Below are 14,990 nucleotides of genomic sequence, written 5' to 3' on the forward strand. Positions count from 1 at the left end.
GGAAAGGCGAGGAGTGGAGTAGGGATTTGGAAGGGCACTATACCTGTGAGGGGAGAAATGCAAGGAGGCATGACAACAGGAGGGATGGAGTGTAGGAGGGATAAAGAGAAAAAAAGGGTTTTTTTAAGGAAAGGAAAAAACATAAGAATAGAAATAGGGGTGTGGGTCCAGGGTGGCAGCCAAAACACACATGCGAATAATCACAGAGATAACTCTTGTTACACAGATTTGGCTATGTAGCAAGATTAGGATACAGGTATCCTGGTAGTAAGCGGGGAATGGAAGCGGGACAATAGGAGGGAGTCCAGAGTTAAAATCAAGAGGTCCTGTGGTCAATAAAGATGACGTAGCTAGGGCGGAGTCAGCATAGAGCATTGACAAACTGATGTCCAGATTCAGAGACAGGTGTAGCAGGCACGTGGGCCTAGAAGGGACTGTATCAGAGGATGCCACCACTGCAGGTATTTCCATGGGAATGAAGATTCAAGAAGCTGTGTGGGCAGAAAACTGCTGGCGACATTGGAGCTCACCATATGTTCCAGAAGCAACGAAGAAATGTACTTTGGCTCAGAAGAGTGAATCCCTGGCCAGAAAGCAGACTATGCCCAAAGCTGAAAATCCAGTAGGCCAACCATGGGCTCAGTAGGTAGCTGTGGTGCTGAAGGTTGGGGGGAAAAAATCAGCTGGACAAAATTACTTTAAAATTTAAGTAACTGTGCAGCAGATCAGACGCAGCAGCTGCGTGTAGAGTAGTCCAGTGCAGAAATCTAGCTGTACCGAAAAGTCAATAAAATTGGAAACCAAAGTTGAGACAAAAAAAATCCAGCACTCGCTGTGGGAAAACAAAGTGCCGCATGGTCTGGTGGGGGAGTGAGGCAGGAGGCGTGCGCTGGGCCAGCAGTTTAAGCTAGCAGTTAGCTGGTAGTTTGAGCTAAAATTCACCCAGTGTTAAAGCTAGAGCAACTTAAGCAGTGGAAGATAGGAGGTTGAGGGCGGAAAGGGCAAAGGATGGCAACGGATGGTCAAGATTAGAAGTGCACAAGTGCGGAGCTCCTGAGAGAGCTGCCTGTCCAGTAAATGTATAAAATTAAGTGGAGCCCATGGCCAATATTAAAGGCCTTTTAAATCTTCCACTCAAGTGTCAGAGCTAATTATTTTTTGTGCTTACTGCATTATGGAATGTAGAATTTAAAAGATGTACAATTTGTTCCGATATATTCCAGCATAATTTACGTAGGAAAATTTCTGCCTAGCTGTCTGCCTGTCTCTGTAATAGGTGATTGTAAGCACTCATTGCTAATTATTTTGAGAACTCGTTCCTGTTAAGAGACCTTGTTATTATTGAGCCTATTCAGGAAGGAAAAGTTTAATTTGTTTTTTTTAGAAGGAGGGAACATTATCTCTTTGACTGTTTTAAGTATCTATTTCTCTTGCCCGCTATAGACTTCCCCTGTAATTTGCACCATTTCCTGGCAGGTCACCCACTCACCTGGCATTGTCTCACTTTTTAAAATTTTATTACTTTCCCCCTGCTCTATTGGAGGAAGGAAAAATAGAAAAAAAAAAGTCACTACAAAGAATTGACTTTTAAGCAGCCTTCATTAAAATGGAACTTTTGTTTATATACAGCCTTTCACAACCTCAGGATGTCCCCAAAACTTCACGTCACTAAAACGTGGCAGATAATTTGTGCACAGCAAGCTCCGACCAAACCTAACCAGGGTGCCAGTACAAGTGCCGAGGGAGATGATGGCCTAGTGATATTATTGCTGGACTAGTAATCCAGGGACCCAAGGTAATGCTCTGGGGACCTGGGTTTGAAGCCTGCCACAGTAGATGGTGGAATTTGAATTCAATAAAAACCTGGAATTAAAAGTCTAATGACCACGAAACCATTGTCGATTGTTGTTGAAAACTCATCTGATTCACTAATGCCCTTTAGGGGAGGAAATCAGCCATCCTTACCTGGTCTGACCTAAATGTGACTCTAGACCTACAGCAATGTGGTTGACTCTTAAATGCCCTCTGAAGAAGGGCAATTAGGGATGGGCAATAAGTACTGGCCTAACCAGTGACACCCACACCCCTTGAATGAATAAAAAAGAAATTGACCTTCAGTATTCCCATGATAGAGTGGCAAGGAATCACAATCAGCCTGTGTCCCCAGTGCAGTCACCTGAGCGTCTGCTGGAAAGTTCACATATAAAGGGTATGTGACGAGGACATGATCGAGCCCTGCTGGGATGCCTCATGTGTTCAGATAGCTACTGACGTTCCCTGTCCAAGTTGCAGCGTGATAAAAGGCCAATTTGGAAAGGCACCTGAGGGCTATCTGTAGCCGTGGAGCCTTATCCAATTGTAAATTAATAACTTCTAGGGAGGGAGCAAACAAAATACCATCCTTGCATAACGAGTGTTGCTGAAACGCTTTTGCTTTGGGGGTTTATTAACAAAGAAAGGAGCAAAAGCATCGGGAACATGTGAAGCATAGGGAGTTTGACTTGGTGTCATATGGAAGACTTGGGTACATTTACTGATATTTAAAAACTCTTGCTACCTTTGCAATAATAAATGTGAAAATTGTTCTGTGCCACTTGCATCTGTCGTGGCCAACGGACCGGCCAATAGTAGTGCAGCACCTCAAGCTCGCCAGACATGGGCCTGTCACTCCTTAAAGTACTTGCGTCATTCAGGCCCGTTTGTTCCCTCAGGTGGCTGAGGGAAGGTTGAAGTTGGCTGGCTATTGTATCTCCTGATAAGTGTAGGTCAGGCACATTAGTATGCACTGCACATGCTGGTTCCATTTGAATGCCACTGCTAGCTCTCTCTTTCTTGGTAAGATTTCCCTTTCACCGTGCGGGGTGTAGGGGGCAGCGGGCAGGGGAGGTGGGGGGTAGGGGCTCGTGGAGGAAGCAAAAAAAAACAAATAAAAATTCTGTTTTAAAATCTCTATGAACGACACACAGCTTGATCGAAGAGGCTTCTCAGTAGGAAGCACCAGGAGTACGTTGGGTTACTATGGTGACACTCCTCATTTGCATGCCACTGTGCACCTTGACAACCTCAGCATTCACAGATGCTCTCCAAGGAGATCGCTCCAATCAATTTTATTTATTTCAACAAAGAAAATAAAGGTCCATGTTTTCAGCAGTGCTCTTGAAATATGTAAAGTACATTAAAGTTGTTTTTTATAAACTCATTTTTCCTGCAGAAGTAATACTTTCCCGCTGGAAATGTTTGGTCGCACTGTAACAAGACACCTTGAATAATAGGAAATGTCAGATGTGAAGGTGACAGAACTGCACGTGATTCTTACTCGAAGTGATTTTTCCAGTTCTAGTTCATGTTTCCCTCTCTCGTTTACTCTTCTCCTGCACCCCTGGTAATATGCCTAAGTAGCCATTCTTTTTGTGTGAACCTAAATCAAGGCAGTCAGCAGGACATTTGGCTATCCTGTGCTTCACAGCTGAGCTTGATCCTAACGTCCATTGTTTTACTCATCCATAGGGTGTGAGCATTGCCGGCACGGTCAGCATTTGTTGCCCCTCCCTAATTGCCTTTGAGAAGTTGGCGGTGAACGTCCTTCTTGAACCACTCAGTCCGTATGGTGTAGGTACACCCATAGTGCAGTTAGCAGGGGAGCTGCAGGATTTTGACCCAGCGACAGTGAAGGAACGGCCAGTACCACTGGAGGTAGCAGTGCCTCCTGTCTCGTACACTGAAACCTGCTAATTGCTGGAAACAATTAATGACTTGTGGGGAAATTGTAACAGGGTGTTAACAGGCAAGTTGGTGATGAGTGTTAACATACTCTATGCTCCTGGGCATGTTGATTAGTCACAGTGCTGTTTTCTTTTTTCAATTTCTGCTCTTCTGAAGGCGTCGGTTCCGATACCTCAGCCGACTGCTCTTTCGTGAACCTGCACAGTGAACTAACCTATTAAGCTGTGGAGGTCATCTCATCCGAACTCAATCCTATTCAACCTAATGTCAATGTTTGTGCATTTTTAGCTGCAGTCATTGGACAGCGGTCAGCAGTAGGAACAAAAACAGGAAATGCCGGGAAAACTCAGCAGGTCTGACAGCGTCCAAGGCGAGAGAGAGGCAAACTTAACATTTCGAGTCCACGTGACCCTTCTACAGAGTCATACGGACTCGAAATGTCAACTCTGTTTCCCTCTCCACAGATGCTGAGTTTTTCCAGCATTTTCTGTTTTTTGTTTCAGATTCTCAGCATTGGCGGTATTTTGCTTTTAAGTCAGCAGTAGGACCTTGCCATTCCCTTGCCATTGAGTATTGAAATCATTTGTAGCAGCTTCGTTGCTGCCACCATGAGTTCAGCTGACTTGGCATAAATTGGGAAACAAACCCGGAAACTTCTAACCTAAGTTGCTGAGCGACAAGCTCCACCCACGTGTGCTTTAAAATTACAATGGGGTTTGTAACTAAGTCATTAGGATCCTAACTTGCTTGGGGAAGTGTCCTGCCTTTTGTTTCAGGATGTCCAGTGGTAGCCCTTGAAAGTCCGTGTTCTTTTAGTTCTTTTAGACTGGGAGAAGAGGTTAAGACCACCAACCCCATATTTAGGCTCTTATCATCTCAATCATACCAATTTTCTCCAGTGAAAATTGGCCCCATTGCCTATTAATGCAAGCAATAATCAAACAGCTCTCACTCTTTCTCTCTCTATCTTTTAATGATGCTTTGGAACTGAAGGGTTCTGTTGGTGTAAAACAGTGAAGTTTTAGAACAAAAACAAAAATACCTGGAAAAACTCAGCAGGTCTGGCAGCATCTGCGGAGAGGAACACAGTTAATGTTTCGAGTCCGAATGACTCTTCAACAGAACTAAGTAAAAATAGAAGAGACGTGAACTATAAGCTGATTTAAGGGGGGGGGGGGGGTCGGTGGAACAAGTAGAGCCAGTGTGTCCCACCCCCCTTAAACCAGCTTATATTTCACCTCTCTTCTATTTTTACTTAGTTCTGCTGAAGGGTTATTTTGACTCGAAACGTTAACTGTGTTCCTCTCTGCAGATGCTGCCAGACCTGCTGAGTTTTTTCAGGTATTTTTGTTTTTGTTTTGGATTTCCAGCATCCGCAGTTTTTTGCTTTTATCTTAGTGAAGATTTAGGGATTGATTCCTACATTTAGTCAACAACTCCATCAATTATCAGGATGGTAGATAGCGAATTAAGCAGAGCTTGGTCTTTTTGTATTTTAACAATTCCTATGTTTTGTAGTAAAACAGCCTGACCATTTGATTTTAAAAACATTGTTTTTTGGTGGGTTTGAAGGAGTTAACTTGCACACTGAGTCAAAGAACACATGATCCACCCAGCGTTCCCGCCTGATAAATTTAATGAGGTTCCATTTCACCAAAATGATGAAACGTCACAGTAAAGTAATGGTGGGTTAGCGCTATGAGCCTGATTAAAGCAGTTCAGAGCGTCAATCAACTAATTAAACCACTAAACATGAATGCAGACGAGCTGTTGTGAAAGAATACACTTTTTAACCATTGTTCAACAATTTACATTTAGTGGGGGAAAAAATCTCGTCAACAGCGGGTGATAGAACAGAGGCCACTATATTCTTTCCCCCTGTCATCATTGATTTTCAGCCAAGGCTTGCATGAAATCAGAGGAGAGCTTTTATTTTTCAAAAGAGGTCGAGCCCAAGGCTACAATGAAATATTTAACTTTGGCTTTCTTCCCAAATAGTTAGTAAACTGTAGTAAACTGCGCACAAAAAGAAATCATACCCAACACTGGACGAATTGCGAAGAACTATGAACAACTCAGCATGGAGGCATCGACTTTGTAGTTGTTGCATCTTCAGACCCCCTCAGTTGAGTTAGTGCCTTGGATGTCCCCTTGCATCCACCCCATATCCTACACAGGAGAATTGAATGAATTTTTGACATTCATGAATGTAGGTGGAATTTACCACATTCAGCTAAAAATACCAAATATTGAAAACTAATAATGCCTCTTTTAACATTTGAAATATTACAACAGTAATTTGCACTTCTGGGTTGTATCTGAATAGATATTAAGCAAAGTTAAGTAGAAGATGGGTGCAGAGAAAGGTCTTTAGGAGGATTTGCAAAGCAGGAAGTAGTTGAGGAGGCAGAGGATGCTGAGCTAGGGAGTGCCAGAGCCTGAGGTGACACTTGGTAAGGTTGATGGCATCCAACACTGAAGCCTATAGGTGTTAATTTTTGGGGAAGAGGGTGGGTTGGCTCACCCAGGGTTTAATGTCAGACAGGGATGGAGCAAGTGGTAACAGCACTAGTAATGGGATGAGTAACAAAACAGAGTATTCTTTGCCTAACTTGCACTGGCCACAGAATTATCATGAAGTTATGAAAACATGGAAGACACATAGTGCTAGTGAATGTGCTTTTATTTTTTGACCTGTTTTTGATGCATTGAACAGGCTTCTGTCCGAATGTTGTGCTCCTCAAAGTCCAGACTGTCTAATATAGGAATGAGCCGGTTTGTCACATGAGTCATTTACTACTAGCCCAGTCAGTTTTTTGAAATTGCCACCAGTTGATTAAGCTGTAATCATTTTTTAAAATTGAAATCCAAAACCTCATCCACCAAAGAACCAGTTGCTGTCCACTTTACATGTTAATAATGGTCAGCCCTATTAGTAGTAATAGTGACCTGCCTAAGGTAGGTCTTCTGCTCATTTCTCCACACGCTCAGATAACTACATAAATTAAGAAGCTGTTGTCTAAGATGCCCTGCTGCTCTGGAGATTTCACGATAACAGCATCTTGTCAAGAGACTCAGCACTGAAATACATGGAATGCCATGAGCTTGCTGTACTTATCAAATATATATGCGCTAAACTTGACAGAAGAAGTTAGGTCTTGTCAATTCCAGTATAAATTCCCTTAAAAAGGCATGTTAAGTCTTAATTACTGCCAAGCAACTCTCCAACACTGAAAACTAAATTTAATAAGTGTGGAGTTTCATTCCTTCAGATTTTAATAATTATTGGAGATGTAAAATATAAATTTAATTTAAAGAAAACGTTTTTCTCTCTCTTACTTGTATCTCTCTCTCTCTCAGTCTCTTAATGGGGTCTTTCTTTCCCCTCTTTATTTTGCTTTCTGAACCTGAAATTGAATTAAATGTTCCAACATACACTTGCTGGTTCACATTCTGCTCTGCTCATTCATAATTCTTCAATATGGTTATTTAAAGGGATGCAGTTTCTTGCCCTTTGCAGACGGGTGTGAAGCCTTAAGAGGGTTTTATCCTGCTTGCTCTTGTTCGTTTGTTTGTAAAATCTGAATAGAATTTGCATCTTTAGAACCTCTGTTGCCAGAAAATAAAATAGTGGAAATGTACGGCCAAAATAAAGGTTAACATTTAGGATGCCAATTTTGATAAGGGGTCCTACTTGATGGCACCTCCCTTCCAAGTCAGAAGGTTGTGTGGTAAAACCCCACTCCAGGAACTAAGCACATAATCCATGTTGACATTTCAGTGCTGAACTGAAGAAGTACTGTCATTCAGCTGAGACACTAAACCAAGGCTCTGTATGACTCCTCCGTTATTATCTGCTGCTGTAAAAGTAAAAATGTCATGTTGCTGTCCAAAGGAAAGAAGTGAGCTCCCCAGTGTCCTGGCCGACATTCCTCCCTTAACCAACACCACTGAGAGCAGTTCCTTTGTTACCTCTAAACTTGATTATTCCAATGCACTCCTGGCCAGCCTCCACGTTCTACCCTCTGTAAACACGAGGTCATCCAAAATTCTGCTGCCCATCTCCTTACTCGCACCAAATCCCCTTCATCCGGCATCCCGATGCTCATTGACCTACACTTTCTCCCAGTCAAGCAACGCCTTGATTTTAAATTCTCATCCTTGCTTACAAATCTCTCCATGGCCTGACCCCTTCCTATCTCTGTAATCTCCCCCAACCCCAAAACCCTCTCAGATATCTGCGCCCATCTAATCCTGGCTTCTTGAGCATCTTTGATTTTAATCACCCCACCATTGGCAGTTGTGCCTTCAGCTGCCTGGGCTAAACACTGGAATTCCCTCCCTAAACCTCCCAGCTTCTCTACCTCTCTTTGCTCCTTTAGGATCACTCCTTATAACTTCCCTGCCTGACTAAGCATTTGGCCACTTGCTTATATACCATCTTATGTATCAAATTTTGTTTTATAATGCCTCTGAAGCACCTTGGGGCATTTTATCATGTTAAAGGTGCTATGTAAATACAAGTTTTTTGGGATGTTGCTGTGTGAAAATTGGCTGCCATTTTTGGCTACAAAACAACTGTGGCTACATTTCAAAAGGATAGGAAGCACTTTGGGATGTCTCAAGATAGTGAAAGGTGTTATATAAATAATCCTTTCTTTACTTAAAAACACAAATCTCTTTCTCTTACAGATTCATCTTTCAGTGTCATGTGCTTTTATCTTAGATTTCAGGAATTGTGGTTTTTCTTTTATATTTGATGTTCTTTTGTCCCTTATTCTCCATTCATTATTCATTAAAAATAAATCCTGATCATGAGGCACCATTTCTAATTATTTTTTTCCAGAATGTACCATAATGTCAAGGGCTTTGTTCATGTGGCAGCATGAGACTTCGGGACGATGGTGGCATGCTAGTAATGTCACTGGACTAGTAATCCAGAGCTCAAGCTAATGCCCTGTGGATATGGGTTCAAACCCCATTCAATTAGTAAATCTGGAATATAAAACTAATCTTGGTAATTGCGACCATGAAACTATCATCGATGGTTGTAAAAACTCATCTGGTTCACTGATGTCCTTTCGGGAAATGAACCTGCCATCCTTACCTGGTCTGGCCTACATGTGGCTCCAGACTCACCGCAATGTGGTTGACTCTTAACTGCCCCCTGAAATGTCCTAGCAAGCCACTCAGTTCAAGGGCAGTTAGGGATGGGCAACAAATGGATGCCTATATCCAGTGACAGAATTTTTTAAAAAAGGCATGGGAAATGGCCTTTGTTTTCTCTGTGTGGAGATTCCTTTTTAACATTCTGATTGCAATTCTCTGCTTTATTGGATTTGCCAAACATTGTCCCCTGCATAATATCTTTGAGCGGCACAGAAGCAAAGCTGAAGAGCTGAATTCCTGGACTCGGCGGCTTCTGAATCCTCTGGAGGTGATGAACTGCAGGATTTCAAATGAAGAACTATCATTGCTGATGAAATTGAGTTTTTGGTGGCATAATTATGCGATCAAAAAGAAATGTGACAAGGTGACTTTGTGCCACAGTTCTCCGAGGTACTTTCAACTGCGGTCGATTGCTTTTCAGTATCAAACTTGTTTTAATAAAAATACGATTCAAACTCTCCTCGAGGCATAAACATTCTGTCTAATGAAAGCACCAAGCTAAGTTCTGACTTAACCTTTTCAGTTCATCCAGCACAATTAATGCAGACGGAGCCAACCCACTTCGGGGTCCCTGACTCTCAGAAGCATATCCAAAATTAGTGCTGTTCAGTCACGCTTCATAAACAAAAAAAGGATGCAGAATTCATTTTACAATAATAAATAGAAAGAAATTAAAAAGGGTGTAGCACAGTTTCTTTCTCAATGTTGTGGGGGACAAAAGGATCTGCCTTCTTTTCCTGATGATGTTGCCTCTTGTTGGGGTGCCGTTTTATAGATGGCAGCTGTCCTTTGGTACTTCACACAGTTGGGTTTGGCAGGATATTGGCCTATATCCTATTGCCCTCATGTAAAAGTAATGTAGGATGTTGTCATTTCTGTTTGGACGTGACGGCTTCCCAGCATTCCACATCTGTAATAGCTGTAGGCAAAGAAAAGCTGTTTCCATTAGCTGATGGTACAATAGGTTACATAGATTTGAGGTTTTGGGCAAGAGTCACAGGGTATGTGAGGAGGAACCTTTTTTTACGCAGCGAGTGGTAATGACCTGGAACTCGCTGCCTACGGAATGGAAGCAGAGACAATGAATGATTTCCAAAGGAAATTGGATGGGCATTTGAGGGAAGCAAACTTGCAGGGCTAAGGGGAATAGAGCAGGGGAATGTGACTGGCTGGATTACTCTGCAGAGAGTCAGCACGGACTCGATGGGGCAAATGGCCTCCTTCTGTGCCGTAATGTCTTTATGACTCTCTAAGATTCTTGGGCAGGATTTTCCGCACCCCCCCCCCCCCTCCCCGGCCGCTGGGATCTCCCGGTCCCCACCGCACGTCAATGGACTCCGAAAATCTAGGCCTCTGTTTTTTTAAAAAATTGCTGATCACCCAAATCATGTTAATATTTGGGTTGTAAATAATGAAATAGGCTGACCTGCTGTGCATTTCTCACATTTTCTATTTTATTTCCCAGCATTATATATATATATATTTAAATATAAAAATGCCTTTGTTTTATTTTTGCAGTCATACTTTCTTAAAATTAACTTTATTGGCAGAATATGACATAAGGAAATATTCAGAGTTCAGCCACTGTTTCTTACTTCTCTCTCCTTGTCTCTGTCAGGCTGAAACCTTATGCTGTACCATTAGCAGCAGGAAGGTGGCGTAACTTCCCACAGGTTGAGGGGGTCAAAAGGTTGCCTGTCAGATACCCATGCAAGTTGTCCAGATTGCAGCAGCATAGTATTACTGAGATAGATCTGACCTTCCGTTATCCCAGGATCTTGACCGTGTGGATACTTGGGCGCCATGTTGAGCGCCGTCCTTGGTTCACTCTTTGTGCTGCAAAGAAACTATGCTAATGTTTGAGTTGAAGACAATTTTGTGCAATTGACATCTCATTGAAAGTTTGACCCTTCTATTGGCTTACACTGCAGCCACAGACAAGATGAAACAAAATGTTCCTGGGCAACACAGCTGTGTTTAAGTTTGCACTGCTATTCCTTTCTGTTTTTAATTGGAAGGTATGCTGTTAATGTAAAATGTTAAATCTATGTTGTGTCCTACAAACAGCTTGAATTTTTAACTGAGTTCAATAGAATGGGGTCCTAGCAAAAGACATTTATTAAATAGAATTGAACAATGATTAATTTGCGATAGCGATGCGTATATATATATATATATATATATATAGTTGTGCATGTAAGATATTGGACCTTGTGTGGCATGTCTTGCTGTTGACAATATATCCTAACTGTATGCTGACAGCTGCTGTCGATTGCCATGTACTTAGATGGTTTACAGATTTACCATCAAGAATTTTCTTTTTTAAAAAATATAACATCACTGTTAAGTTTAAGGAAAATAGTAAAATGTTTACAAAAAGATTCAGTTTATTTCAATTTTTTGATTTTTGATTGACCAGCAAACAGAGTTCTTCCAGCATTTTCTGCCTTTATTTTAGTTTTCCAGCATCTGCAGTATTTTTCTCTTGACTCTGCAATAATTATTCAGACCGGTGGATGGAAGCTGTTTCACTTTACAGTGACAACTGTTAAGCCCAAAAAAATCCTGCTTGATAGAATTTCAGCTCTATCCGCCACCTTCCCATCTTAACGTCCCCCATCCGTCCCTTCTATCTCTAGAAACATATCTGGTTGCTCTTGAACTAATTTATGCTTCTTTAAGTGAAAATAGCTTTCCACCATGATCTCTTGCTCTCTCTCTCTCTCTCTCTCTTTCTCTCATCTTGAAGGCTTGACTATAGCGAGAAAGGATCTCTCCCTCAATCTCGTGAAAACTTCAACTGGGTTACATCAAAGTCTCTTTTCCAAACAAAAAATGCCCCAACTTCCTTAAACTGCCCTCGTGGCTTGAATTCCGGATATCCGGAATCATCTTGGTTGATCACCTTTGTACCTTTTCCCAGGAAATTGTGTCTTCTCTGTGATTAGGTGACCAGAACAACCTACCAGCAACATGTTTAAGAGGATTTCCTGTCTGAGTGCAGTGATGGCGTCATTCACTTTAATTAAGGCCATAGTTAGTCTGTAGCTACAGTGACACTGTGAAACCATTTCACTTTGCATCAATGCTAGAAAATTGTAGTGCAAATTCTTGGCATTGCTGGCATTGGATTGTAAAGGCAGCCTTCTTTTGATCTAGTGTGGCTTCCTTCAACAGCTGGAATCTGTAAAAAAAAAAGTAAACTTTTAATTGGGTAAAAAGAGATTATAAACATCTCATAAGTGACTCTTCCCTTGTTAAAATGTCAATCTGCTCTCTGACTTCTTAAAAACTTCAGTAACGTGATCAATTCTTCATTTAAAAATAGGCTTAATTTGTTATCTTAATTTTTCTTCACACCCTCCTCCCTAAATCATTGAATCATAGAATAGTATGGGCGCAGAAGGAGGCCATTCAGCCCATCGCTCTTTCAAAGCACCAGTTAGCCTCACTCTCTCCCCGTATCCCTGCAACCTTCCTAATGATGTTGATTCACTGCTGGTGAATGATGTTGATTCACTGCTGCTGTTTACAGAGAGGGCAAGCAGCATTTCCTGCACTGCAGAGGCACCTTTATTCACCTGTGAGTCTCCACTGCTGTTTGACCGCAGGTAGGCATCACAACCTAGACCCACTCTCCTACTTAGCTCATTGCATGCACCTTGTTAACAGTCACTGACTAGCAATCCAGTTCTCTTGGACAATTGTCACTTTCAAAGATAGGTACAGGGAGCCCGATTTTTAAAAAATTCTTTTATAGGGTGTGGGCAAGGCCAGCATTTTTTGCCCTTGAACCATTTCAGAGGGCAGTTAATTGCTATGGATCTGGTCACATGTAGGCCAGACCAGGTAAGGACAGTAGATTTCCTTCCTTGAAGGACATTAGTGAACCAGATGGGTTTTTAACCACAAGTTGCTGTGGCTGCCTTTATTGAGACGAGCTTTCAATTCCCAGAGTTTTCATTAGCTGAATTTAAATTCCACCAGCTGCCATGGTGGGATTTGAACTCATGTCCCCAGAGCATTAGTCTGGGCCTCTGGATTACTCGTCCAGTGACATTACCACTTTCCCACCTTCTCCCCTCCACCAGTGCCTGGCTGAGATCAATTACCTCAGCGCAGACTGGAGATTGTACCTAGAAGCTTCCTGTTCTGTATGGACACAGCTGTCTACTGGACACAGCTTTGAAAAAGAATGAATGCAAGGTTATAAAATTGATTCTCATGTTTGTTTTTGAAAATAAAATTGCGTGGGAATGTTAAGGCATTGGTGAAGATGCAGTGGAGATTGACTATAATGGTACCAGGGATGAGGGACTTTAGTTATGCGGAGAGGTCGGAGACACTGGGATTGGTCTCCTTAGAGTCAAGAAGATTAAGGTAGAATTTAATAGAGGTGACCAAAATTATTTGAAGGGTTTTGATAGAGTAAACAAGGGGAAATAGTTTCCACTGCCAGATGGGTCATTAACTAGAGGACACAGGTTTAAGATAATTGGAAAATCAACCAGAGGGGAGAGATGGACAACTTTCTTTTACACAGTAAGTTATGATGTGGAATTCGCTGCCTGATAAGATGGTAGAAATGGATTCAATAGGAACTTAGAAAAGGGAATTGGATATAGGAAAAATCTACAAGGTTATGGCGAAAGAGAAGGGGAGGGGAATAATTCAATTGTTCTTTCAAAGAGTTGACCAAGTCACAATGGATCGAATGTCCTCCTTCTGTGCTATATGATTCTATGAATAGATTCCCATATTTGTTTTTGTGAATAAAATTGGCCAAGTCCATCCCCTCAAAACACAGGGTGTGCACATTAAAGCACTTTGGTAAGTAAGGTTTGCATTGAAGTACCGTGCTGTGTTTTGTCATGGGGGAGAGTGAGGGGAGAAAACCTTATCTGATTACTTACTGTCATTCAGTTAAGCATTCAAGTGAGAAAGATTAGTTTTTGTTGAAATCTGTAATATTTTTATTTGATAAAGTTGGACTGTTGGTTGGGGCCTGGGGTGGGTGGCGAAGGATGTTGTGGGCACAGAGATTTATCAGGATGATACCAGGCTTGAACAAATTCGGTTATGTAGAATGATTGGAGAAGCTGGAATTGATCTCTTGGTGCAGAGAACGTTGAAAGGAGATTTAATAGAGCTATTCAAAATTGTGAGGGGTTTTGATGGAACAATTAGGGAGAAACAGTTTACATTAGCAAATAGATTGGTAACCCAAGGCTATAGCTTTAATATATTTGGCAAAAAACCTAGAGGGAAAATGAGAAATTTATTCACATAGAGGCCTGCTAAGATTTGGAATGCACTATCTGAAAGGGTGGTCGAATCATATCCCATAGGAATTAACCAAAGGCAATTGGACATGTAGTTAAAGAGGACTAATTTTCACGGTTGTGGGGTCTGGGACTAAATTAGACAGCTCTCCAAGAACCAGTGTGGGCTCAATGGGCCGAATGGCTGTAAGATTCTATGAAACAAAGGATAGCACCTGGATTCAGGTGTAATGCAACATTAAACAATGGATAGGCAGAATCATATAATTCAAGGAGTAGTGGGGAAGTGTGCCGACACCTTTTTATGGGGTCAGCTACCAGGTAAAGCCATTGAAGCTGCAGTAGGTTTAAGAGAGACCCATTAGTTATCTCATTAAGGAAAGGAGAAACAATTTGGGGGTGAAAAGTCTTTGTGGTTCACTAAAAACTTTGGGTCCAAACAAAATTGTTACTGCTTTCAGTGATGAGCTGGTTAAACAGTGAGTCAGATAAAAGCTATATTCCATTCAGAGCAGACAGACTGTGAAATCCGTTGTCAGGATTTCCCTATTGTAATCTTGATGTTAAATTTGCTGCGACACTGAGATCTCCCGAATGTCTGTACCCAGTAGAACCTTAATGAGTGTAGTGCTGCATAAAGCAAATTGAGACTGTGTACTATGACAAGACTGATTTTACAGTCTCCACAGCTCAAGCTTAATTTCTCTGTGTGCAGCCTGGCAGCTACAATTTTTTCGTTGTCAGTTTAATGTCAGCTTGATTGACTGACAGGAAATAAAGCTACTTACTGCTCAGCCAAGTTTTCATTAGCAAGTA

At 41.7% G+C, this 14,990-nt stretch overlaps 1 protein-coding gene across 8 annotated transcripts in view; it reads left to right on the forward strand.

Moving 5' to 3' along the window:
* alg9 (ALG9 alpha-1,2-mannosyltransferase) overlaps positions 1-14,990 on the forward strand; it is a 233,041-nt gene that overhangs the window by 159,974 nt on the left and 58,077 nt on the right. For 2 of the 8 annotated variants that reach the window (XM_041174508.1, XM_041174509.1), the window contains exons 15-16: positions 9,106-9,282; positions 10,511-11,018. The exons of 3 other annotated variants lie outside the window; for them this stretch is intronic. In XM_041174508.1, coding sequence (XP_041030442.1) covers positions 9,106-9,282; positions 10,511-10,748 — 415 coding nt within the window. In that variant the 3' untranslated portion in view covers positions 10,749-11,018. Of the gene's footprint in view, positions 1-9,105; positions 9,283-10,510; positions 11,021-14,990 lie in introns of those variants that run through there. 3 more of the 8 variants (XM_041174511.1, XM_041174510.1, XM_041174518.1) reach the window with 3 other exon arrangements.

The sequence above is a fragment of the Carcharodon carcharias genome, chromosome 25 (assembly GCF_017639515.1).
Source record: "Carcharodon carcharias isolate sCarCar2 chromosome 25, sCarCar2.pri, whole genome shotgun sequence".
NCBI lineage: Eukaryota > Metazoa > Chordata > Chondrichthyes > Lamniformes > Lamnidae > Carcharodon > Carcharodon carcharias.